Below are 25,724 nucleotides of genomic sequence, written 5' to 3'. Positions count from 1 at the left end.
TATGTGTTTCCATGGCATTTTTCTTTTTTTTAACTCTACTGATAGTTTTGTCACAGAAACTGTTGCGTTGACTATAAAATGTGCCTCCTCTGGTCTGGGCACGTGCACTCTAGCTAACAGGTGGCAGATCCAGTACAGGTATGCTGTGCTGGTAGTCTACATCATGAGATTATTATGGATAAGAGAAAGAATATTTTTATTTGTCAAACGTCGATCATCAAGTCACCAGAATAAGACCCTTGATATTTATTGGAAAGGAGCATCAAGCTCATCACCGTCCACATTCCCCACCCTGTTAAGTTCCTAACTTATTTCATCTGTAGCCTAATAAACTGCATGGTTTCCTGAGTCATAGTGGGAGGACCACACAACATATAATCTCGTGACTCCAAGTTTACTTCGATATGATGGTTACAATATAAATGATTATATTGTATGTTGTGTAGTAAGCTGTTAGTAGCCCATGTGCTTCACTCTAATAATTTTGTCTTTCTCCCTCTTAATTTCACATACTGTTCTGACTAGGTGGTGCACATGTAGCCTATAACCTGTTTTAGAGAAATGTAATCATTGAATATTGTAAGTGTTTTCATTGTTTGCTTATATGCCCCCTTTATCCTTAAATTCTGACTTGGTGTACAGGGAGAATACTGTAAGAACGGCCCTTGTTCTGAATTCTGTCACTCTACATTTCAAAAGTGCTGAACAAATAGTTATATTGACTACGTCCGTAATCGCTCGCTCAGTTAAGGTCTTAATCGAAATGATGGATTCCCTCTTATTCGCTTGTCATCCCCTTATGGTTTAGTTTGTACATATCAATTGTCAGTAGAAATCACATTTGTCTAAGGAAGTCAGTCATATCAGCTATGTTTTTTTAAAGGCAATAAATGAGGCTGATAAACTGTTTCGCTGCTCGACAAGGCTCCGCTGATAGCCAGGTGTAACAGTGGTAAGGTGTTGGGACTGCTGTTGGGACTCTGTTGTTAGTCACCGTTATAGTGCAATTCATGTATTGTGTTGTGGCTTTGCTGGCATGCATCTCCAAAGAACTTGGGGGATTTGCCCCACCAAGATTTACATGCTAAAATTGCCACTGACTGGGGCCACCATGTGCCCCCTTGACAAGGGAAAAGCTCTGGGCCCTGGTTATAACATCTAGTTATCCTACCAACATTTACATTTAAGCAGAAGTTATTATCCACAGCGAGTTGCAGTTACTGCATTAGTCTTAAGGTAGCTACAGAGCCGTCAGAATGTATTCATACCCCTTGACTTTTCTCACCCTTTTCTCACCCTCACACAATACCCCATAATGACAGCGAAAACATGTTTTTAGAAATGTTTGCAAATGTATTGAAAATGAGATCTAATTTACATAAGTATTCACACCCCTGAGTCAATACTTTGTAGAAGCACATTTGGCTGTGTTTACAGCTTTGAGTTGTGTTGGGTATGGCTGTATCAATTTTGCTCATCTGAATTAGGGGAAGTTCTCCCATTCTTCCCTTCAGATTTCCTCAAACGTGGAGCAGTGGTGAACAGCAATCTTCAAGTCTTTCCACAGATGTTCAATGGGAATCAAGCCTGGGCTTTGGCTGGGCCACTCAAGGACTTTCACATTCTTGTTCTGAAGCCATTCCTGCATTGCTTTGGCTGTATGCTTGGGGTCATTGTCCTGTTGGAACGTAAATCTTGGCCCCAGTCTAAGGTTGTTTGCACTCTGAAGCAGGTTCTCATCATGGATTTGCATGTATTTGCCATTCATTGTTCTCTCTGTCCTTACCATTCTCCCAGTCCCTGCTGCTGAAAAGTATCCCCATAGCATGATGCTGCCACCTCCATGTTTCACTGTAGGGATGGTGTTAGATGGGTAATGAGCTGTGCCTGGTTCTCCAGACATAGCACGTTGCATTCAGTTAAAATGTTGACTCATCAGACCACAGTTTTTTAATAAAGTAGTCGAAACTGTAGTATTTGGTCCCATATTCCTGGCAACCAATGATTATATCAAGCTTGTGACTTTAATTTGTTTGATGCATTTGCTGTTTGTTTTGGTTGTGGTTCAGATTATCTTGTGCCCAATAGAAATGAATGGTAAATAATGTATTGTGTCATTTTGGAGTCACTTTTATTGTAAATAAGAATAGAATATGTTTTATTTAAAAAGGCATAAATATCATAACCCCCACCCCCAAAAAAAATATATATTGAGAGAGGTTAGCATGTCTTGGGGATATGCTATTTGTAGGTCTAACTTTCTCACTGATCATTATTCACAGTTCATTCATGACAATCTGTAATCATCGTAGCATCCGCATTAATGTAGGATTGTTTCTAAACATATTCTATTCTTATTTACAATAAAAGTGACTCCAAAATGACACAATACATTATTTACCATTCATTTTTATAATCTGAAACACAACCAGAACAAACAAAAATGCATCCAACAAGTTTGTAGAGTCACAAGCTTGATGTAATCCAATGTGCTGGAGTACAGAGCCAAAACAACAACAAAAAGTGTCCCTGTCCCAGTACTTTTGCAGCTCACTGTATGCACCAAACACTTTCCAAATGAACCACATGCTGCGCTGGAGTTCTGTACATAAAGCATGCCTGGAAAGCTCTGACTATTGAAAAGTTACGGACAAAGAGAAAGAGTAATTCTGAGTCTTACTTTTCTGTAATAAGTGGTAATATCACAACTTCAGCAACAATTCCATTTTTTTTTATCCCAAGAATAACACATATAAAGGATGCTTAGGACTCGTGAAAATATCATCAAGTGCTGCTTCCCCCATTAACGGTCATCTCAGTTGGTGACTGGAACAAGGGGTCCAGTGTTTCCGAAAAGTGCCAGGAGTGATTGACGTTAAGCTTTCAAATAAACATACCCGCGGTTGGTGAAACACATATGGTTCTGTCCCAAATGGAACGCTATTCCTTACAGGCACTGGTCAAGCCTAGTGCACAATATAGGGGATAGTGTGCCATTTCCTCTCTTCTCTACCTAAACAAACATTTATTAGGCTCTAGCCTGATGCCCATTCCTCTTGGAGAGAGAGTATGTGCGAAAAACAACCACCATTATGTTTCTACCGGCTGGTCATCTTAAATTGTCCTTAAAAGGGGTGCTTATAAAAACATGTGTTTCCGTCCCAAATGCCAACCTATTAGTGCACCCGATTCCATTTATAGTGCACTAGTGCATTGTGTAGGGAATAGGGTGCCATTTAGGATGTATAGTGCACTTGCTCACATCCAGACGAATGGATGACTTCATATTTTGAAAAGGAAAAAACAAATTGCCACGCGACAACTCAGTTACTGAGTGCATCCACGCACATGTTTACAGACAGAGACCCAATTATTTACGTCAATATTTTGACACGTTTATTGTCATGAATCTTGCACTGGAGTCAGACTGAGCAGTATCCGCTACATGGGCCAGCTGCAAAGTAAAAAAATTGGCTATAGTGTAAAAAGAAATGTATGAAAACAAAAATATGCTTTTTGGTTTTATCCAATTTTATGATTTTGTGGCTGTCCCAGCTAGTGACCACTCTGCAGAGCAGCCTCCAGAACAAGATTCATGACGAAAAACGGTAACCTGCATAATATTGCTCAGTGAGTATTGTGATCAATTATGCTTTGGCCTACCGTGGCAAGGTACAGACAAAGTTCATTTTCAAGTTATTCATCACAAGATATGATGACAACGTCCATGCTCGATGTGATGAATACTCAATGGTTATGAGGTGTGTGTGTCAATGAAGTCAGTTTACTCTCCGCCTCCTGGGGGCGCGTTTTTATTATCAAAGGCCTCTTGCTCAGCTATGCGCTTCGGAGGGGCAGAGCCAGACCAGATGCGAACGAATGATATGGGATCTTCCAAAAAACCTGAGAAAAGAAAAGCCACTGCACTGCTGCACTGACACTCATTTCAATGGAGACTCGGCGTCACCGGGATCATTACAAATAACGTACAGCTAGTTGTAAACACTGCATCGATCTTTGTGATGAATTTCCACCCCTTTGGGATAAAGTTACCCGTTTAATCTGAATCAGGATATGCATATGAGTGAAGAACGTTTCAGTCGTAAGAAGACACCAATGTCTGTCCTGCAAGCGTAAATTTGTCTCAACAGTCCCGTGAAAGTGATGCAAAAAGACGTTGCGCGTCGTTCAATCTTCCCAAATTACCAGTAACCGTTTTGTGACGAACATGACCTTCATGTAAATACTTGACATTATTTTTATTTTATAGGTTTAACTTTTACCAAATCGCCAACAATGCAGGTCCTTCTGTTTGCCACCGTTCTCTTCTGCGTGGAGGACTTCGTCCGTGCTGAGCCCAAACAGAAGTGCACGGAGCGCTGCGACGTGAGCACTTGCCCCAGCCCCAGCTGCCCGATGGGGTACGTTCCAGACCGATGCAACTGCTGCCTGGTATGCGCCCAGGGCGAAGGCGACCCATGCGGGCGCAAAGACGACCTTCCCTGCGGTGATGGACTCGACTGCAAGCACCCGGCCGGCAAGCGTCTCGCCAAGGGGTTCTGCCAGTGTAAATTAGTGCATAAAGTCTGCGGCAGTGATGGCAATACATATGGGAACGTGTGTCAGCTTAAGGCGCAGAGTAGGAAGGCTCTGCAACAGGGTCTGCCAGCCATCAACTCGGTCCAGAAGGGACCATGCAAAATCAACCAAAACAAAGGTAAGTCATTTGTGTCTAAAAATAAACTAAATCCACAACAACAAACAGTTGCAACATACAATTCAATATTAGCAGAAACTCGCTGTTTATTATCTATGCATGGTCACTTTACCCCTAACTACATGTACAAATTACATCGACTAACCTGCGCACATTGACTCGGTACCGGTATGCACCCGCGCACATTGACTCGGTACCGGTACCCCTGTATATAGCCTCGGTATTGTTATTTTATTGTTTATATTATTTAGTAAATATTAACTCTATTTCTTGAACTGCATTGTTGGGCTTGTAAGTAAGCAATTCACGGTAAAGTCTACAACTTTTGTATTCCCGCGCATGTGACAAATCAGATTTGATTTGCACACACTTACTTTGATGCACTTTATGCAATGTGGATGATGAATTGATATGGGTGATGTTTGCATAGTGCAGTTACAGGGTTCATCCAAAATGACATCCTCTTCCATATAGTGCACTTCTTTTTTTACATACTCAAGGCTGAGATTTGGTTAGGGCCCATCGGGCTCTGCTCAAAAGTAGTGCGCTATATAGGAACAGCTTAATGTAAGTAGGCTAGTGGAAGAGCATGAACAACCCTTCAACCCATCCTTTGTCAGAACGGGTAGCCAGCAGACTGTCTGGGTGACTGGATCGTTAAAGTTAACCCCTAAAGTCAACCCCTACAAGTCCTTTATGTCCCTCATTGCAAAAGGACAAATGTTTCCCATAGACACTGATCTGAGGCCGGTTTTGTGGTTTTCCCTCCTAATGGTTTAGGTTAGGATTGGGGGAGAGAAAGCTGATCTGTGCCTTGGGGAATCTCCATCATTACACCCAGACAGACTTCCTATAGATTAGTCTCACATGATTAAAACTAATCACCAGCCACTGAATGAATGACTTCACTTGTCAGAGTTCAATGTTTATTTTCCTGTCTAGCTTTTATTTGCATTTCCTGTGTCCATTTATAGGCATTTTCCTGCCCAGGGGTGGCAGTTACCTTGGTTCCCATTCCATTCTGAATGTATTTATTTTTTATAAAAAATTATGTAGCACATTACAAATAGTTCCTGGGGGACATTCTAGAATCAAAACATGACTTCATACCATCTCCGGCCTAAAGAGTTCCTTTTTGGATGGTGGCTAACACGCTTTACTGCAGGCGACATCAACAAAGTTCTACTGTGTAATATAGACAACAGAGCCCATGCAAACTGAGGGGGCTCCATTGTGAAATGGTAGAGAGATCCTGCAGGTCTTTTACACAGAATTAATCAAACCGTATTGAATTTGTCCATCAATTCCCTTTTCAAAACAACTAAGTGTATGACGTCTCAAGTTGACCTGACCCGAATAATACAGTACTTTCTCACTAATGAGGGAAACAGTTGGCTTGTGTCCCTTCAGAGACTTTACACGAAGCAGGAAGTCCCATGCAGACACAGAAAGTTATGGCATATACGATTTGTATTGACTTTGATCAGAGGTAATTATTCTGTGTCAGGGGCTTAAAAGCATGTGACTGACTGCCATTGAATTGTTCTAATCTCCATACATGGGTTCAACTACTATTTGAAATCATTTCAACTATGTAATCTGGGCTTGATTGAGCTTGCCTGGTGCAATAGAACCAATAGAATAGTCCCAAAACTGCAAACCTTTCCAATCGGGCACTCCAGGGAGAACAGAGCAAATGTTTAAGATATTGGAAAGATTTCAAATAGTATTTGAACCCATAACTATATGGAGTTTAATAAGAGGGATACGGATGACTGATGATGAGATTTGTATTCTAATCTGTTCATTGGTCCAAATCATCCATGAGCCAATTAGAATCGAGGCTTTGTAGAGACCTCACACAGGCAGATTATTATGGATGGTGGCATTTTATCTTAATCTCCTGACAAATTGGCCAATTACTCAAAGCTTCCCTAACTAAACTGATCATTCCCCGTTGAGTTAGGAAAAGAAGATTATCACTGTTTACATTTTAGTTTCTATACTCACATCTCCATTGCCTCTCATTTCTCAGTCTACAGCATATCCCACTCAGTCTAATATTATATCAGCATGTGAACCCCTTCAACTTACGTGTTTGCCCTCAAGTCATCCTTGAGTTATTTCAGATGGACCAGCTACCACATCGGCCTAAAGCTAAAATGATCTCCCCATTATCATTAGGATGGGCTGGCCTTCAGTCTAAGTACATGATTAATATCTTCAAACTGTTCTTCATTCCAAACCCACATTTTCCAGACTTCTCTCAAACCCTTACCTTAGCATTGCATCTACAGTATGTACACATACATGTGTGCACATAAACACTGGAATTACAATATATTCTTCTATCCCACAGAAAAGCATGAGGTACAGTATCATTATTGGCCACCACACAGGATAATAGCAGCCTGGTTTCCAGATTTGTTTGTGCCGTCTTGCCAATAACCATATGAGTTGGCAAGACAGTAAAACAAATCTGGGGAACCAGGCTAGACTAATAGCAGAGTTGGTTTTTCCACAGTTACTGCCAAGATTGTGCCATCCACTGGTTTGGTTTTTCTAATGCTTGGTTAGCCAACCGTAGAGGACCAATTTGTAGTCTAGTGCTGAAATATGTTCTTCTGAAATTCCACTTCGCTTGGATGTTTAATTCTAGACTCCCTTAGCCAACGGTTTGTCAGTGATTACGAGGATGACCATAGCCAAAAATTGGATTTGCAAATGGTTAGAATGAGAATAGTTCTAAAATCTAGAGTCAGATGTTTTTCCCTGACCATGTGATCTGACTAGGAACTCTGGGCCCTGGTTAGTGATAGTGTTTTTCATGATGACGATCCCCCACCTCCTGGCCCTAGTATAACTGCATGTGATGAATAAGAGTAACTGGAAAATCTGGGAGTTGATATTGAGGTCACTGGTACGCCACAGGCTAGTTTCAGGACAGAGTGTATGTTTGCTGACTGTTTGTACTCTAAACTCAGCTCTGTAGCCTAATTTTGTATACATGCACAAGCCAAGGAGGTCACACACTGACACACACACACTTGAAACCGCAGTCAGCTGAGGAGAACAAAACGATAGCTGGTGGCGCGGCTGCCATGTAGCGGAAATAACTCACTGTAATTAACGTTTGTTAACGGCTGCACGCCACACACGCCACCAAGGCTCTTTCATGGCCCTGAAAGACTGCAGCCCGGCACAACCTCCCAGCTGCTTTTAGACCAAAGTGCTGAGGTTTCATTTAGGAAGGAGGTGGAAGGAAGAATAAAGTAGTGTAGGGCTTCACAGAGGAACCTGCACTTGTTGACCTCCGATATGTGTTGCTGCTGTTCCGATACTGTTGATGTTGTTGTCCTGATCACATGACCTAACTAGGGACCACTCTGGGACCTTACTGTTACCACTCTGAAGCCTACTGTTTTCTGCACATTAGGCTGCAGCTAACAGATAACAGCTAGAAAATATGATGTTTGAGTGGTGATGGTGTGGAGGAGTGACTGGATTCTATTGTTAACATGAGTAATTCTTCCCGCTAGTATAGGTACTTCACACCCCACCAGTCCCAGGTATAAGTTTAACTTCATAGCTGACGTGGTGGAGAAGATCGCTCCGGCTGTGGTCCACATCGAACTCTTCCTCAGGTACGCTGAGTGTGTTTGTGTAGGCAGACACGTGTGTTTGTACTGCATTATACAATGGGTGTGTCTAATCCTGCATGCTGATTGGTTTAAAGCGCATCCCAGCTGGTGTCTTCCACCAATTACCACCGGCTAAATCTGACGTTAAAATGCCTATTTACTGTGTTCCATTTGACTGCGCCATCCACTGTCTTATCAGCCCAGCCAAGTAATTTATAAACTTGATCTCCACTATCAAAAGCATCTAGACATTATCTCACATTTCTTTTTAGAATAACATTTAGTTTTCAACAGCGGAGATTTGTAAAAACCTTGCTGTCTGTCTCTCTGACATTTGCAACATTGTTTCAATATTCAAATTGGATTCCCAACTGGGTGTTGTGTCAGTATGTGTCTTACTCATGTTGAAGAAAGGGCACATGATGGTTGAACCAAAATGATCACATATAACGTAGTAACTTCATCACAACAGTGTAGATCGTATGTCATCTCTCATCATAGGCAATAGCACTTCACATGACACAGTAAACTCTCGTCTTGTCATTAGAAATTCTATATTTCTAGCTCTATGTGTACCTCTTTTGACCTCTTGACCCCCAGACACCCTCTGTTTGGCCGGAACGTCCCTCTGTCTAGCGGGTCAGGCTTTGTGATGTCAGAGACGGGCCTGATAGTGACCAATGCCCACGTCGTGTCCAGCACCACGCCTATGTCAGGTCATCAGCAGCTCAAGGTTCAGATGCACAGTGGTGATATCTACGAGGCGACCATCAAGGACATCGACAAGAAGTCCGACATCGCCACCATAAAAGTCAACTCACTGGTGAGAGAAGTGGATTATATATGAGATATACCACTGTATTGTTGAATGGTCGATTTTATATAAAAATATTCTAATCTTTCCCCATAGAGGTCCGGACTACTGCTGGTTGTCTGTTCTACCTGATAATTCTTTGTGAACAATATGTCTGTATGACTCCAATATTTGTGGTTAGCGGAAAACTAACACTGTATCCTAAAGACTTTTGGACTTTTTACAATGGAACAGTCCAAATACTATGGTGGTTATATATTCAGGTTCATGTTTTTCAGGATAAAAAAATAAACAGAATGGAGCTAAGCACAGGCAATATCCTAGAGGAAAACCTGGTTCAGTCTGCTTTCCACCAGACACTGGGAGATGAATTCACCTTTCAGCAGGTCAATAACCTAAAACACAAGGCCAAATATACACTGGAGTTGCTTAATATAAATGATAGTGGTGGCTGCATGATGAAGCCACCGCTATGCTTGAAAATATGCAGAGTGGTGCTCAGTAATGTTGCATTGGATTTGCCCCAAACATAAGGCTTTGTATTCAGTTCATTTCTGTGCCACATGTTTTGCATTATTACTTTAGTGACTTGTTGCAAACAGGATGCATGTTGTCAAATATGTTTTATTCTGTTCACCCTTCCTTCTTTTCACTCAATTAGGTTAGAATTGTGGAGTAACTACAATGTTGTTGATTCATCCTCAGTTTTCTCCAGTCACCATTGGCCAATAGGTGCCCTTCTTTGTGAGACATTGTAAAACATCCCTGGTCTTTGTGGTTGAATCTGTGTTTGAAAACTCACTGCTCGACTGAGGGGCCTTACAGATATGTGTGAGGTATAGAGATGAGGTAGTCATTCAACAATTGTGTAAGTCCATGCAACTTATGTGATTTGTTTAAGCAAATTCTTACTCCTGAACTTATTTAGGCTTGCCATAACAAAGGGGTTGAATACTTATTGACTTAAAGACTTTTCAGCTTTTCATGTTTAATTCATTTGTACAAATGTCTAATAATATAATTCCACTTTGACATCATGGGGTATTGTGTGTAGGCGGATGACACAATCTCAATTTAATCCATTTTAAATTCAGTCTAACACAACATGTACATGATGAATATGAAGTTGAAAAATGAAGTTTCCTTTTAAAGATTTCCTACAAGTCCCTCTCTCCTTCGCTCTCCTACACCATCCGTCTGTGAGCATATGTTTTTACTTAACTCCTCTCTCGCTCTCTCTCTCCTCCTTTCCTTTTCCATCTTCCCCCTTTCTGTCTACTCTTTCTCCCTTTCCCACCCTCTCTCTCTCTCCCCCACCCTCTCCCTGACCCTTTCCCTCCCCTCCACCCTCTCCCTGACCCTTTCCCTCCCCTCCCTCTCCCACCCTTTCTCTCCCCCTCCCCCACCCTCTCTCTCTACCTCCCTATCCCCGACCCTCTCCCCCACCCTTTCCCATCCTCTCTCTCTCTCCCACCCTCTCTCTCCCCACCCTCTCTCTCTCTCCCCACCACCCTCTCTCTCCCCACCACCCTCTCTCTCCCCACCACCCTCTCTCTCCCCCACCCTTTCTCTCCCATCCTCTCACCCACCCTCTCCCCCTCTCACCCACCCTCTCCCCCTCTCTCACCCACCCTCTCTATCCTCCCCACCCTTTCCCACCCTCTCCCCCCCTCTCTCTCTCTCCCCCACCTTTTCCCCCCTCTCTCTCCCCCACCATTCCCACCCACCACCCCTCTCGCCCCCCTCCCATCATCGCCCCCCCTCCCATCATCGCCCCCTTCCTCTCTCTTTTCTCCCTTTAGAAAAAGCTTTCTGTGCTGTTGCTAGGCCACTCGGCCGACCTTCGACCTGGTGAGTTTGTGGTTGCGATCGGCAGCCCCTTTGCGCTCCAGAACACGGTTACCACGGGGATCGTGAGCACGGCCCAGAGGGACGGCAAAGAGCTGGGCATCAGGGACTCTGACATGGGCTATGTGCAGACGGACGCCATCATTAACGTGAGACATTCTATTCAAGTTTATCTAAACTTTATTTAAAGGCTAATTACAGCACACTCCACTTATAACCAATTAATCGGCTGTCTAGCTGTCTGTGACATTTAGAGGACATCCATGATCATACACACAGAGACACATCCCATTGGTTGTTTTAATAATCATTGTTTCCATCTTTTCTCAGTATGGAAATTCAGGTGGACCTCTCGTTAACTTGGTAAGAGCTACATCCGCACCCATAACATTAGTCACAACCTTCAATGTGATAATCTTGAGAAGAAGCCGTTGCCATAGAAATATAATACGCTAGTAACAAAAAGTTCACTGATCTTGTGAGTCACGTTGCCAGGATTCCCATTCTAATATTCTATGTAATTAAATGAAGCCAGCCCAGTGCTGACATCTTAAAGACCCCTGTATAGGATCCCACCAGGATGGTTAGGTGATCGGTAACCGTAGCAATCCAGTTTCTATTCATAACACAATGTTACATTATCTGTCTGACTGCTACCAGGATGGAGAGGTGATCGGTAACCGTAGCAATCCAGTTTCTATTCATAACACAATGTTACATTATCTGTCTGACTGCCACCAGGATGGAGAGGTGATCGGCATCAACACTCTCAAGGTGGCCGCTGGGATTTCCTTCGCCATCCCCTCTGATAGGATCACACGATTCCTCAACGAATCAATGGACAAGCAGAGCAAAGGTAGGCCCACCCCTCCCCTTCCTTAACAAATCATTGGACAAGTCGAGCAAACGTAGGCCCACCCCTCCCCTTCCTTAACAGCAAGGCCCGTCACCATATAGTAAAGACATATAGGCAGCAGCATGTGTAACGTGGTAAGGTTGGACCCAGGTGCAGAGAAGAGACCAGATGAGGAATCAGTGGTTAAGGATCAACATAATACTTCACTGAGAACCGGTAGCTGCAGGATCACAGTACACTTGAATAAAACAACAAACACTAAGTCTCAAAAACTCACTCAGGAAACAACCTCACTCAGGAAACAACCTCACTCAGGAAACAACCTCACTCAGGAAACAACCTCACTCAGGAAACAACCTCACTCAGGAAACAACCTCACTCAGGAAACAATTTCCCGTTTTCTGCAAAGGATAACAGAAAACACACCTCTTTTAACAGGGACATCATAATGAATAAATTGGACACACCTGAGTGTCGTTAATGTCTCTAGGACGGTCTCTGCCGCCTTCTGTTGACAGGTGGAACCATGACAGCATGATCACATTTTAACAGAAAAAGGAAGTAGAATAGAACAGATGAGTAAATAACTTTTTTTTACAGAAGTGAGATCACTGAAGAAGCGGTTTATTGGAATAAGGATGCTCACCATCACCTCAGCGTAAGTCTTGGTAACACGTAATCATAATACTAAAACGTGTGTTAAACTATATATTATATATTATATGTTACATCTCTATAGCCTACAATAAATACAGAAAAAGGTACTATTTCCAAAACTAACTTTACTGTGTGTCTGCCTGTCTGTCCTGTGTAGCCTGGTTGAGGAGCTGAAGCAGCAGAACCCAGACTTCCCAGAGGTCACTAGTGGGATCTACGTTCATGAAGTGGTTCCTCACTCTCCTGCACAGAAGTAGGTGGTCTATACTGCTATACCATGACCATTGATTGGCTTAAAAGATTTAGTTACATTTTATAATAACGTTCATGAATAAGCCACGATAAATGAGCGTTATTATTTGTATTTAAAAACGAAATGCTTTGCAATACATGTTGGTGTCAAAATATATATATTTTGAAATCCCTTTTCTCCACACAGAGGTGGAATCAGAGACGGCGACATCATCGTGAAGCTGAACGGCCGTCCGCTGCTGACCACTGCTGACCTACAGGGGGCGCTCACAGAGGAGACGACTCTGCTGTTGGAGGTCAGGAGGGGCAACGACGACCTACTCTTCAACATCCAGCCTGATGTCATTATGCAGTAATCATGACAAATGACCAGTGTATTCAAGATTTTTAAAAATAATAATAATCTGAACGTTCTGTAACGTTGCAATGTCACTCATGAACAGGCCCCTTGCTGTTCAACACCGAGCCCGACGACGTCATCGGGCAGTAACCATGGCAACTGTGGTGTGGAATCCGGGAGACTGATAAAAGTATATGGACCACCAAACAAACACGCTTGAGAGACCTAGACACTGATAGTTGCCCCTAATCACTGATCTAGGGTCAGTTGTTTGTTTCTCCCCCTAATGGTTGATGATAGGATTTGGGAGGGTAAAATAGGATCCTAGATCTATGCCTAAAGGGTGACTTTTTAACCATTCAGATCCAAGGTGAAGACGATCAACAAACAGAAAAACTGTGTTTGTTTGTTGGAACCTTGATGGGGAAACGATAGACCGACTGAACCTTGTTTGGGAAATCTCCACAGAACTCTGGAGTTCAGATGCATTTAGGACTGAAAGTCCCAGTGAAACCAAACACTTGATTTTTATTGTTATATATATGTGTTTTGTATCATCTAAATGTCTTTGTCAAAGCATACTAGCTGTTACTTGAGAATCACTTACTCCAACTGCAAGCGATCCTTGGTAAGACAAGTTTTAGCATAATAGATGTTTCAATTGTTCCATTGCTTTTATGGCCTTTTAAATCTGTTAGAATAGAAATCATTTCTGTATATATACGAGTAGCTGTGTCCAATGCTGTCGGTTCGGAACCATTCCCCTAACCAACTGTGAATGTTATTTGGTCAGTTATAGGTTGAAAGAAAGAACACATTTTGGTCAGAAATGGTCAGTTGAAAGAAATACATTATTTTTTCAGCTGGTAAAATGTAAGCAAATGTCTGATTTAAACCTGTTGCTGTATTCCTGCGGTCTTCTACTATAACCGACACGTTGGTAACACTTTACATTTGTGTCCCCTTTATAAAGGTGTTATGAGTTGTTCATAAGTAGTTTACGATACCAACTTGTGCTTAAAGTATGAATAAATAAACTCACTTTACAGGCAGTGAGTTATATATTAATCATCATTTCTTCAGATTGAATGTTTTCATATGTGAATGAACATCTTTAATGGAATCGAGGTCATAGGACGTTCTTACATTGACCCAGTGAGGAGTGTGTGTCCGTTCATGTGTGATTCCCTTGACAACGTTCTGCTGCACTTGGAAATGGCTGATGAGGAAGTCAGGAATGTTTACTGCTGCAGGCCTTGTTTAGTACAATTGGAGTATTGTGGCTGCCTGCTACACACACACTCAAACACACACTCTCACAAGTGCACAAACACACACTGAAATGTCTTGAGTCAATAAGTATTCAAGCCCTTTTGTTATGACAACCTAGCAATGATCACCAACCAATTTGACAGAGCTTGACATTTTTTTTAAGAATAATGGGCAAATGTTGCACAATCCAGGTGTGGAAAACTCACTTTGTCATTATGGGGTATTGTGTATAGATGGCTCAGATTTTTTTTTTAAATGTAAATCCATTTTTGAATTCAGGCTGTAACACATTTTTATTTTGAATTAGTCAAGGGGTATGAATACTTTCTGAAGGCACTGTATGTATGTTATGTTAGGGGTCACAAAAAAATAATCTTTGTTTTACTTGTCTTGCCACAGGGTCATACATGTATTTCTAATGTCCTAAAGGAGGACATCTGGAAAGGAAACTGTATGAGAGAGAGATGATACGGAGAGTCTGGAAGAGTTTTAGATGTGATTTACTGCCATGGAAGAGTTGACCCATATTCTTGTATGCCAGAGAATCTGTGAATTGTTGGCTAATGTCCTTGATGCAGCTACTACTGCTAAGTGAGCTTAGTATAGAAACTTGGCATATTGCTATGAGAGAAAGAACATTTAAACTAGTTTCAATTGCAACTTATATCCAAGTTGGGTGCTCGTGATGGATATATCCTATTAGGTGCTCGTGATGGATATATCCTATTAGGTGCTCGTGATGGATATATCCTATTAGGTGCTCGTGATGGATATATCCTATTAGGTGCTCGTGATGGATATATCCTATTAGGTGCTCGTGATGGATATATCCTATTAAGTGCTCGTGATGGATATATCCAAGTAGGTGCTCGTGATGGATATATCCTATTAGGTGCTCGTGATGGATATATCCTATTAGGTGCTCGTGATGGATATATCCTATTAGGTGCTCGTGATGGATATATCCAAGTAGGTGCTCGTGATGGATATATCCTATTAGGTGCTCGTGATGGATATATCCTATTAGGTGCTCGTGATGGATATATCCAAGTAGGTGCTCGTGATGGCCCTTCTCAGTGTGAAATCGCTCTTGAATCTCATAAAACAATGTCATGATTTTGACCAGGGTTTAGTTTTCATCTGTCAATATTGACTATAAGATACTTAGGTAATGGTTTATCCATCTTGCTCGGGCACAACTCTGTTTAAACCATTTATAAATATTAGCATAATGACAATAGGATGTTGCATCCTAACACAAGAAAACCTAGAAACAGATCCTCCCCACCAAGGAGAAAGTCATCTTACAGCCAAGGAACACGTTTGGTTTTCAGCTTTGTGATTCCAGAAAGGGATTTCTAGGTAAAAGGTCATACAAATAAACTCAATCTATTCTCCATCCTGCTTTAGTTTAAAAGACTCAATCAAAGAAATAAACTCAATCTATTCTCCATCCTGCTTTAGTTTGAAAGACTCAATCAAAGAAATAAACTCAATCTATTCTCCATCCTGCTTTAGTTTGAAAGACTCAATCAAAGAAATAAACTCAATCTATTCTCCATCCTGCTTTAGTTTAAAAGACTCAATCAAAGAAATAAACTCAATCTATTCTCCATCCTGCTTTAGTTTGAAAGACTCAATCAAAGAAATAAACTCAATCTATTCTCCATCCTGTTTTAGTTTAAAAGACTCAATCAAAGAAATAAACTCAATCTATTCTCCATCCTGCTTTAGTTTGAAAGACTCAATCAAAGAGGAGGAACCTGGGATTTCTTCAGAAGGTTGGAACCGTAGAAATAGAATCGCTATAGAAATCATTCTAGTTCTGACGTTGGAACACTACAAAAACGTTCAGATAGAAATACATAATGTAGAACAGATACTATTCATTATCTAACATGTCTGTCACTATAAATGATATGTCTCTTTCCAACACTCTAATGTTTCAGCCTTATGAACACACCCTTTAAGTTTTGCTGAGTTAGTTCACTGGAAGATTTACTCTGTGGTTACGACAACAACAAGATATAGGCCATAGTAATACTAGCCTTTCAGGCCAGTTCTTGTAGCTCTTGGCACAGAGCGAGGCCGCCGGGCTCCAGCTTCCCAGCCCAAACCTCAGTCTGTGTGGGTAACTGATCAATCCAACATGGCTGTTGGAGCCATGTGATTTAGTGTATCAGCCGGTCATGGGTATATAATAAAGCTCTGTGTGTGTGTGTGTGTGTGTGTGTGTGTGTGTGTGTGTGTGTGTGTGTGTGTGTGTGTGTGTGTGTGTGTGTGTGTGTGTGTGTGTGTGTGTGTGTGTATGTGTGTGTGTTTTTAGGTCTATGTAGCCTCAATCCAGCCATAACAGAGCAAATGTGCGATTTTGGAACTGCAATATGAAGTTTTATGTCATTTAATGCATACTAATGTTTCATTTAAGTTCAATAAGATATCTTATGGCATACATATGGATCATTTGGACATCAGAAATAATGCATGTTATGGGTATTGTCTGGTTCTCTGAAATAGGTCCACAGTTGAATGTGGATCCCAAGCACTGAGTAACTGCAACTGAAGCGGTTACTATATCCTTTCTCTTTTCCAGTCTCTCTCTCTCTCTCTAGATACAGCTGGTGCCTCCATTCCTTCTCTGTTTCAGACCACATGTGTTTTAAAGGAGTATCCTAAACACAACCCACCGGTGCAATCTCAAACCAATAAAGAAATTCACCTTTGCTCCCATTCTGACTGCAATTCGCCTTTATCCTCCGCAGCTGTGAGCTTTAAACCCTGTAAAAAAGACCATCCATTTAACTATGAACCATCCATTTAGCTATGAACCATCCATTTAGCTATGAACCATCCATTTAGCTATAAACCATCCATTTAGCTATAAACCATCCATTTAGCTATAAACCATCCATTTAGCTATAAACCATCCATTTAGCTATGAACCATCCATTTAGCTATAAACCATCCATTTAGCTATGAACCATCCATTTAGCTATATACCATCCATTTAGCTATAAACCATCCATTTAGCTATGAACCATCCACTTAGCTATAAACCATCCACTTAGCTATAAACCATCCACTTAGCTATAAACCATCCACTTAGCTAAAAACCATCCATTTAGCTATAAACCATCCATTTAACTATAAACCCTCCATTTAGCTAAAAACCTCCATTTAGTTATAAACCATCCATTTAGCTATAAACCATCCATTTAGCTAAAAACCATCCATTTAGCTATACACCATCCATTTAGCTATAAACCATCCATTTAGCTATAAACCATCCATTTAGCTAAAAAAACATCCATTTAGCTATAAACCATCCATTTAGCTATAAACCATCCATTTAGCTATAAACCATCCATTTAGCTATAAACCAACCATTTAGCTATAAACCATCCATTTAGCTAAAAAAAACATCCATTTAGCTATAAACCATCCATTTAGCTATAAACCATCCATTTAGCTATAAACCATCCACATAGCTATAAACCATCCACTTAGCTATGAAAGAAGACATTGGTGTCTTGGCTGATGTATGCTCAGCATGCTTTAAGTTAACACCATTATTGTCTTATAGTTAAGCATCTGTAAATATTTCTGACAGTACAGTAATAGACACAGGGACACTTTAAATGACCTGGCAGTTTGGGTTGAGTTATGATGTTCGGTTCATAATTCATTGGGATGAACTTGTGTCTCCTGCAAACAAAGAGCTAGAATTTGGCCTCCTAGAATCTCCTGGGGTTCTAGAACGAATGCCTGGAATGTAACGCATAGAGGCGCAGCAAGTGAACCTAGAGAAAGGGTGAGACATTGAGGGAAAGGGCGAAAGAGAGATGGTACAGATATAGAGGGAGGAAAAGAAGGAGATGAAGAAGAAAGGAGAGAAAGAGTGACAGCAAGAAGAGAGGGAGACAGAAAGAGTGAAAGAGAGAACGAAATAGTAATGCTACTAAAAACAGACGAGAGCGAGGGAAGGAGAAAACTGAAATAAGAGATGGACGGCACAGACATACAAGAGAGGGAGAACGACCGGAGGGAGTGAAGGAGAGAATGAGTGACAGCAAGAAGAGAGGGAGAACGGCCGGAGGGAGGGAAGGAGAGAATGAGTGACAGCAAGAAGAGAGGGAGAACGGCCGGAGGGAGGGAAGGAGAGAATGAGTGACAGCAAGAAGAGAGGGAGAATGGCCGGAGGGAGGGAAGGAGAGAATGAGTGACAGCAAGAAGAGAGGGAGAATGGCCGGAGGGAGGGAAGGAGAGAATGAGTGACAGCAAGAAGAGAGGGAGAACGGCCGGAGGATGGGGAAGGAGAGAATGAGTGACAGCAAGAAGAGAGGGAGAACGGCCGGAGGGAGGGAAGGAGAGAATGAGTGACAGCAAGAAGAGAGGGAGAACGGCCGGAGGGAGGGAAGGAGAGAATGAGTGACAGCAAGAAGAGAGGGAGAACGGCCGGAGGGAGGGAAGGAGAGAATGAGTGACAGCAAGAAGAGAGGGAGAATGGCCGGAGGGAGGGAAGGAGAGAATGAGTGACAGCAAGAAGAGAGGGAGAACGGCCGGAGGGAGGGAAGGAGAGAATGAGTGACAGCAAGAAGAGAGGGAGAATGGCCGGAGGGAGGGAAGGAGAGAATGAGTGACAGCAAGAAGAGAGGGAGAATGGCCGGAGGGAGGGAAGGAGAGAATGAGTGACAGCAAGAAGAGAGGGAGAACGTCCGGAGGGAGGGAAGGAGAGAATGAGTGATGGTACAGACATACAAGAGAGGGAGAACGGCCGGAGGGAGGGAAGGAGAGAATGAGTGATGGTACAGACATACAAGAGAGGAAGAACGGCAGGAGGGAGGGAAGGAGAGAATGAGTGATGGTACAGACATACAAGAGAGGGAGAACGGCCGGAGGGAGGGAAGGAGAGAATGAGTGATGGTACAGACATACAAGAGAAGGAGAACGGCCGGAGGGAGGGAAGGAGAGAATGAGTGAGGGTACAGACATACAAGAGAGGAAGAACGGCAGGAGGGAGGGAAGGAGAGAATGAGTGATGGTACAGACATACAAGAGAGGGAGAACGGCCGGAGGGAGGGAAGGAGAGAATGAGTGATGGTACAGACATACAAGAGAGGGAGAACGGCCGGAGGGAGGGAAGGAGAGAATGAGTGAGGGTACAGACATACAAGAGAGGGAGAACGGCCGGAGGGAGGGAAGGAGAGAATGAGTGAGGGTACAGACATAAAAGAGAGGGAGAACGGCCAGAGGGAGGGAAGGAGAGAATGAGTGATGGTACAGACATACAAGAGAGGGAGAACGGCCAGAGGGAGGGAAGGAGAGAATGAGTGATGGTACAGACATACAAGAGAGGGAGAACGGCCAGAGGGAGGGAAGGAGAGAATGAGTGATGGTACAGACATACAAGAGAGGGAGAACGGCCAGAGGGAGGGAAGGAGAGAATGAGTGATGGTACAGACATACAAGAGAGGGAGAACGGCCGGAGAGAGGGAAGGAGAGAATGAGTGATGGTACAGACATACAAGAGAGGGAGAACGGCCGGAGGGAGGGAAGGAGAGAATGAGTGATGGTACAGACATACAAGAGAGGGAGAACGGCCGGAGGGAGGGAAGGAGAGAATGAGTGAGGGTACAGACATACAAGAGAGGGAGAATGGCCGGAGGGAGGGAAGGAGAGAATGAGTGACAGCAAGAAGAGAGGGAGAATGGCCGGAGGGAGGGAAGGAGAGAATGAGTGACAGCAAGAAGAGAGGGAGAATGGCCGGAGGGAGGGAAGGAGAGAATGAGTGACAGCAAGAAGAGAGGGAGAACGTCCGGAGGGAGGGAAGGAGAGAATGAGTGACAGCAAGAAGAGAGGGAGAATGGCCGGAGGGAGGGAAGGAGAGAATGAGTGACAGCAAGAAGAGAGGGAGAACGTCCGGAGGGAGGGAAGGAGAGAATGAGTGATGGTACAGACATACAAGAGAGGGAGAACGGCCGGAGGGAGGGAAGGAGAGAATGAGTGATGGTACAGACATACAAGAGAGGAAGAACGGCAGGAGGGAGGGAAGGAGAGAATGAGTGATGGTACAGACATACAAGAGAGGGAGAACGGCCGGAGGGAGGGAAGGAGAGAATGAGTGATGGTACAGACATACAAGAGAAGGAGAACGGCCGGAGGGAGGGAAGGAGAGAATGAGTGAGGGTACAGACATACAAGAGAGGAAGAACGGCAGGAGGGAGGGAAGGAGAGAATGAGTGATGGTACAGACATACAAGAGAGGGAGAACGGCCGGAGGGAGGGAAGGAGAGAATGAGTGATGGTACAGACATACAAGAGAGGGAGAACGGCCGGAGGGAGGGAAGGAGAGAATGAGTGAGGGTACAGACATACAAGAGAGGGAGAACGGCCGGAGGGAGGGAAGGAGAGAATGAGTGAGGGTACAGACATAAAAGAGAGGGAGAACGGCCAGAGGGAGGGAAGGAGAGAATGAGTGATGGTACAGACATACAAGAGAGGGAGAACGGCCAGAGGGAGGGAAGGAGAGAATGAGTGATGGTACAGACATACAAGAGAGGGAGAACGGCCAGAGGGAGGGAAGGAGAGAATGAGTGATGGTACAGACATACAAGAGAGGGAGAACGGCCAGAGGGAGGGAAGGAGAGAATGAGTGATGGTACAGACATACAAGAGAGGGAGAACGGCCAGAGGGAGGGAAGGAGAGAATGAGTGATGGTACAGACATACAAGAGAGGGAGAACGGCCGGAGAGAGGGAAGGAGAGAATGAGTGATGGTACAGACATACAAGAGAGGGAGAACGGCCGGAGGGAGGGAAGGAGAGAATGAGTGATGGTACAGACATACAAGAGAGGGAGAACGGCCGGAGGGAGGGAAGGAGAGAATGAGTGAGGGTACAGACATACAAGAGAGGGAGAATGGCCGGAGGGAGGGAAGGAGAGAATGAGTGACAGCAAGAAGAGAGGGAGAATGGCCGGAGGGAGGGAAGGAGAGAATGAGTGACAGCAAGAAGAGAGGGAGAATGGCCGGAGGGAGGGAAGGAGAGAATGAGTGACAGCAAGAAGAGAGGGAGAACGTCCGGAGGGAGGGAAGGAGAGAATGAGTGATGGTACAGACATACAAGAGAGGGAGAACGGCCGGAGGGAGGGAAGGAGAGAATGAGTGATGGTACAGACATACAAGAGAGGAAGAACGGCAGGAGGGAGGGAAGGAGAGAATGAGTGATGGTACAGACATACAAGAGAGGGAGAACGGCCGGAGGGAGGGAAGGAGAGAATGAGTGATGGTACAGACATACAAGAGAGGGAGAACGGCCGGAGGGAGGGAAGGAGAGAATGAGTGAGGGTACAGACATACAAGAGAGGAAGAACGGCAGGAGGGAGGGAAGGAGAGAATGAGTGATGGTACAGACATACAAGAGAGGGAGAACGGCCGGAGGGAGGGAAGGAGAGAATGAGTGATGGTACAGACATACAAGAGAGGGAGAACGGCCGGAGGGAGGGAAGGAGAGAATGAGTGAGGGTACAGACATACAAGAGAGGGAGAACGGCCGGAGGGAGGGAAGGAGAGAATGAGTGATGGTACAGACATACAAGAGAGGGAGAACGGCCGGAGGGAGGGAAGGAGAGAATGAGTGAGGGTACAGACATACAAGAGAGGGAGAACGGCCGGAGGGAGGGAAGGAGAGAATGAGTGATGGTACAGACATACAAGAGAGGGAGAACGGCCGGAGGGAGGGAAGGAGAGAATGAGTGAGGGTACAGACATACAAGAGAGGGAGAACGGCCGGAGGGAGGGAAGGAGAGAATGAGTGATGGTACAGACATACAAGAGAGGGAGAACGGCCGGAGGGAGGGAAGGAGAGAATGAGTGATGGTACAGACATACAAGAGAGGGAGAACGGCCAGAGGGAGGGAAGGAGAGAATGAGTGATGGTACAGACATACAAGAGAGGGAGAACGGCCAGAGGGAGAGAAGGAGAGAATGAGTGATGGTACAGACATAGAAATAAAGCAGGGAGACATGAAGGAGAAAACACGGCTGGCCCAGACAAGACAACCACAGCTACATACAGTACTTGTCAAAAGTTTGGACACACCTACTCATTCCAGGGTTTTTCTTTATTTCTGCTATTTTCTACATTGTTGATGCTACATGAGAAGTGGAATACTACTGTTAATATGACCTTGTGTTAGTAAGCTTTTTCTGTGAATTTATGTAAATCATCAAGCTCATCTGCATTAACTGCGCTGCAGGAAAATTCTCAGCAACAAAATAGTGATCAAATTAAGATCCTACATCTGTAGGCTGAAGATGGTCAAATTTAAAGAAATATGGCAAAAATAATCTGTCCAAACACACATTCAGGTGCCGATGGTCATCCACAATAGAGACAAGTGTCTAGACTGTTTGCAATGCCAAGCACTTCTAATTCATAGGTCCTGTCCATGTCCCTCCAAAGGAAATTATGAATTTCAACAAGTCTGCCATCTTGGATTCACCAGTAGGTCAGAAGTGGTTTGATTGGTTTCCAATAAATAAAGTCTACATGCAATTTATGATGTTGAAATATCGTGGTGACTTCCAATGTAAACATCCCTTAAACCCTTATCTGAAATGGTAACACAAACATTTTGGAGCAATTATTTTAAAGTTACAACACACTGACGCACGCACACATGCACACACACACAGTCTTGTACAGCTAACCTTGTGGGGACACACAATTCTGTCCCATTCAAAATCCTATATTCCCTAACCCCTAACCCGTACTCTTACCCTAATCTTAACCCTAACCTTAATCTAAAAACCTAAACCTATCCCTAGCTCCTAACCCTAAAACTAACCCTAGCTTCTGACCCAAACTCTAAATGTAATTCTAACCCTAACACTAATTCTAACCTTAACCCTAAACCCCCTAGAAATAGACTTTGACCTCGTCGGAACTAACAAAATATCCCCAGTTGGTCAAATGTTTGTTTGTTTACTATTCGTGAGGAGATTTCTGGTCCCAAGAATAGTTAAACACGTCCACACACACACACACTGAAAAATCTGAGACAACATATGTCCAAAGCTTTATTTCTTTTTATAACCGGATGTTGGGAGGACAAGGGTTGTGGTGTTGAGTATTTCCTTCCCAGACGACGTGTGAGTGTGCATGTGTTGTGTGTGTGCGTGTGTTGCCAGGCAAATATAAACACAAAACTGTGTCACACTGTCACATGTGCTCCCTCTCCGGCCTCTAGGTCACCAGGCTGCTCGTTATGGCGCACACCTGTCACCATCATTACGCGCACCTGAGCGTCATCAGACTCACCTGGACGCCATCACTTCCCTGATTACCTTCCATATATATGTCACTCCCTTTGGTTTCTTTCTCAGGCGTTATTGTTTCTGTTTCTGTGTCAGTTCTGTGCATTGTTCGTGTTTCTTATTTTGTATCATGTTGTGTTTATTTATTAAAACACTCACTCCCTGAACTTGCTTCCCGACTCTCAGCACACACTAGGATCTTTGGGGTTTTCAAACTTTGTTCAGATCCAGAGAATCCGATCCAGAGAACTAAACCTCTTTTCCCCCTCTTATGCATCTTCTTATGGAGGTTCTATCCAAATAACATGTGACCTATTTTTTTGCCAAGATGGTGTGTTTAGAATGGATCTTTGGGGTTTGAAAAATTCTGACACATAGATGGATTCCACCCTTTCTTAAAGTTCCCCAGACTCAGACGAACCCGTGGATATCATTTATGTTGTCTCTGCATGCAGTTAGAAGAATATTGCTAACTAGCACTAGTGCCAAGACTGGAAGTCTATGAGTCTATGGGTAGCCACAGACTTCCAGTCACTGTGCTAACAAAACTAGATAAAGGGCATCCTTGCCAAAATCCTGAAGTATCCCTTTAAGAAGAGATGGATCATTTTAGAACTTTAGAAGTCTCTTTTTTTTACTACAGCCCCTGCTTAAGAAAACAATATCAGGACATTTTGGGAGGTTAGTTTGTTCATAAGGATTTAATCAGATTTTGATTGGAATGGATGCTGATTGCCAAACATGAAGCTCAACTGATAGGAATGAGAACACAAGAGTATATAAAAAGGACTAACATTATAAAAATGTCATATGATTGTAATAAATGCTAATGTGATCACCTAGACTTCAAATCTGGGTCTCCAGTGAACCACAACAGTGTTAGCCAGCTGAGCTAAAACCTCGACATTCTCTTGGGGAGTTAACGCATGTCCTCAGGTCTCAGGCAAGGGTACTACTCATCAAGCAAGCATGGTTAGTTAAGATGTGAATATAAAACTAACTAAGTATGTGCTTCACTGAATTATAATCCATCAATGCAATCCATGTATTTGTATTAGTCAAAATATTGATTTCATGTTTATTTTACAAACCCTTTATTCAGTCAGTATTTTACAAAATGTGCAAAAAATATATACAGCTTTACGTGTGATATACAGTACAACTATATACACATTAGACAACCATGGAATCATTTGGCAATCAAAATAAGCTCAAATATCTTTCTGTACAGCACTTTGTGACATCTGCTGAGGTAAATAGGGCTTTATAAATACATTTGATTGAAATCTTAATTCATGTAGTTATCGCTAATCTACTTTATGTGGGGTTAGCTGTCATCACATGGTAAATCAGTTCCAATTATGAAATATAATATAATGCATATAAACACTTTCAAATCAAAGTTTATTTGAATACAACAGGTGTAGTAGACCTTACAGTGAAATGCTTACTTACAGGCTCTAACCAATAGTGCAAAAAAGGTATTAGGTGAACAATAGGTAAGTAAAGAAATAAAACAACAGTAAAAAGACAGGCTACATACAGTAGCAAGGCTATATACAGTAGCGAGGCTATAAAAGTAGTGAGGCTACATACAGACACCGGTTAGTCAGGCTGATTGAGGTAGTATGTACATGTAGATATGGTTAAAGTGACTATGTATATATGATGAACAGAGAGTAGCAGTAACATAAAGAGGGGTTGGCGGGTGGTGGGACACAATGCAGATAGTCTGGGTAGCCAATGTGCGGGAGCACTGGTTGGTCGACCCAATTGAGGTAGTATGTACATGAATGTATAGTTAAAGTGACTGTGCATATATGATGAACAGAGAGTAGCAGCAGTGTAAAAAGGGGGTTTGGGGGGGGGACACCATGCAAATAGTCCGGGTAACCGTTTGATTACCTGTTCAGGAGTCTAATGGCTTGGGGTTAAAAACCATTGAGAAGCCTTGTCGTCCTACACTTGGCACTCCGGTACCGCTTGCAATGCGGTGGTAGAGAGAACAGTC

At 43.1% G+C, this 25,724-nt stretch overlaps 1 protein-coding gene across 3 annotated transcripts; it reads left to right on the top strand.

Annotated features, from left to right (window-relative positions):
- Positions 1-3,870: 3,870 nt before the first annotated feature.
- On the top strand, positions 3,871-14,196 carry LOC109906323 (serine protease HTRA3). 3 transcript variants are annotated; one of them, XM_020503969.2, is made up of 10 exons: positions 3,871-4,717; positions 8,262-8,361; positions 8,959-9,181; positions 10,975-11,169; positions 11,351-11,383; positions 11,762-11,876; positions 12,477-12,534; positions 12,691-12,786; positions 12,973-13,081; positions 13,229-14,196. In XM_020503969.2, the coding sequence occupies exons 1-10, from the start codon at positions 4,297-4,299 to the stop codon at positions 13,343-13,345; spliced, it is 1,467 nt and encodes a 488-aa protein (XP_020359558.1). In that variant the 5' UTR covers positions 3,871-4,296; the 3' UTR covers positions 13,346-14,196. The 3 variants fall into 3 exon arrangements, with proteins under 3 accessions (XP_020359558.1, XP_020359557.1, XP_020359559.1); XM_020503968.2 differs by having other exon boundaries at positions 12,973-13,137; XM_020503970.2 differs by having other exon boundaries at positions 4,572-4,717; positions 8,257-8,361; positions 12,973-13,137.
- Positions 14,197-25,724: the final 11,528 nt, after the last annotated feature.

This window comes from Oncorhynchus kisutch, linkage group LG16, assembly GCF_002021735.2.
Source record: "Oncorhynchus kisutch isolate 150728-3 linkage group LG16, Okis_V2, whole genome shotgun sequence".
Classification (NCBI taxonomy): domain Eukaryota; kingdom Metazoa; phylum Chordata; class Actinopteri; order Salmoniformes; family Salmonidae; genus Oncorhynchus; species Oncorhynchus kisutch.
Note: the sequence above shows the minus strand (reverse complement) of the source record. Positions and strands in the feature narration are given on the sequence as shown.

What these genes read in the sequence shown, in the direction of transcription:
- LOC109906323 (XM_020503968.2), top strand. Translation starts at nt 4,297, where the DNA reads ATGCAGGTCCTTCTGTTTGCCACCGTTCTCTTCTGCGTGGAGGACTTC. An exon ending in AGACGGACGCCATCATTAAC is followed by an intron (nt 11,170 to 11,350) that starts GTGAGACATTCT and finishes ATCTTTTCTCAG; the next exon opens with TATGGAAATTCAGGTGGACC. An exon ending in AATGGACAAGCAGAGCAAAG is followed by an intron (nt 11,877 to 12,476) that starts GTAGGCCCACCC and finishes TTTTTTTTACAG; the next exon opens with AAGTGAGATCACTGAAGAAG.